This window comes from Sphaeroforma arctica (genome assembly GCF_001186125.1).
Source record: "Sphaeroforma arctica JP610 unplaced genomic scaffold supercont1.1918, whole genome shotgun sequence".
Classification (NCBI taxonomy): domain Eukaryota; class Ichthyosporea; order Ichthyophonida; genus Sphaeroforma; species Sphaeroforma arctica.
In genome coordinates, this window is record NW_014038640.1 from 8,975 (window position 1) to 10,208 (window position 1,234).

The 1,234-nt window shown below is 46.3% G+C and overlaps 1 protein-coding gene across 1 annotated transcript; it reads right to left on the reverse strand.

Annotated features, from left to right (window-relative positions):
• Positions 1-848: 848 nt before the first annotated feature.
• SARC_11854 (hypothetical protein) lies at positions 849-1,187 on the reverse strand (the record flags this gene model as incomplete). The annotated part of the gene is made up of 2 exons (XM_014294053.1): positions 1,039-1,187; positions 849-1,004 (listed from the first exon to the last, which is right to left on the reverse strand). The coding sequence occupies exons 1-2, from the start codon at positions 1,138-1,140 to the stop codon at positions 849-851; spliced, it is 258 nt and encodes an 85-aa protein (XP_014149528.1). The 5' UTR covers positions 1,141-1,187.
• Between the last annotated feature and the right edge of the window lie 47 nt (positions 1,188-1,234).

Here is a 1,234-nt window from a genome sequence, read left to right on the forward strand (position 1 = left end):
GCCAGGGGACGCGTAGCCATTGGATATCAGTTGCTATGGTGGTTATCGGGTATTCCAGATAGTGAACGCTGTCGGTGGATTATTTGACTATTATGATGTAGACAACATCAATTTGGATTCATTCTACAACTACAGGAATACACAACAAGTATAATAAACGCACCATGTTGTACGATATGACATTGATGCCAAATTTTTTTTTGCATTGGAGGCCTACTACTGCTGGCTCTCCCACAGTTTGACTTATCGCAACGCCTAGCAAATTGGCAGCGGTGCGTACGCCCACTGAAAAGCCAAGTTCCCGATTGGGATATTGAAGCGTGCGATTTTTCTGGTAAGCAACGGGAATAAAATGACCACATGCGGAAGGCTACAGAATATGCGAAGGAATACATGATACTGAACGAGTAGAAGGCCTCCAATGCAAAAAATAATTGACAACATTTGTCATATCGTACAACATGGTGCGTTTATTATACTTGTTGTGTATTCCTGTAGTTGTAGAATGAATATAAATTGATGTTGTCTACCTCGTAATATAGTTTACCTCGTATGATTATCTTTCTACTAGAGTTTAAGATCTAGTTGACCTGCATTGCGCGACAGGCTGAGGCAGGCATGTGTTGACTTTCAGCACTCGATAGTATTCGTGATAGCCTATAACTGTTTTCAGTGATCCTAAAGAGTGCTAAAAAAGTCACCAGGTATCATCCTATGATGGCCCAGATCTACGGCTGGGCCATCTACGACTGGACCATCTACGGCTGGGCCATCTACGGCTGGGCCATCTACGGCTGGGCCATCTAAAGTTGGGAAACCTAAAACTGGGCCATCTAAGGTTAGGAAATTTAAAGCTGGGCGCCATCGACGGCTGGGAAATCGAAAGCTGGGCCATCTACGGCTGGGAAATCTACAGCTGGAGAATCTACGGCTGGGAAATCAAAAGCCAGGAAATCTACAGCTTGGCCATCTACGGCTGTGACAAAATCTAAAGCAGGGGCAATCTACGGCTGTGAAATCTAAAGCTGGGCCATCTACGGCTGGGCTATCTAAAGCTGTGCCATCTACGGCTGGGATATATAACGCTGGGCCATCTACAGCTGTGCCATCTACGGCTGGGCCATCTACGACTGGGGCCATCTAAGGTTGGGCCATCTAAGGCTGGGAAATCTAAAGCTGGGCTGTCTAAGGCTGGGTCATCGACGGCTGGGAAATCTGAAGCTGGGCCATCTAA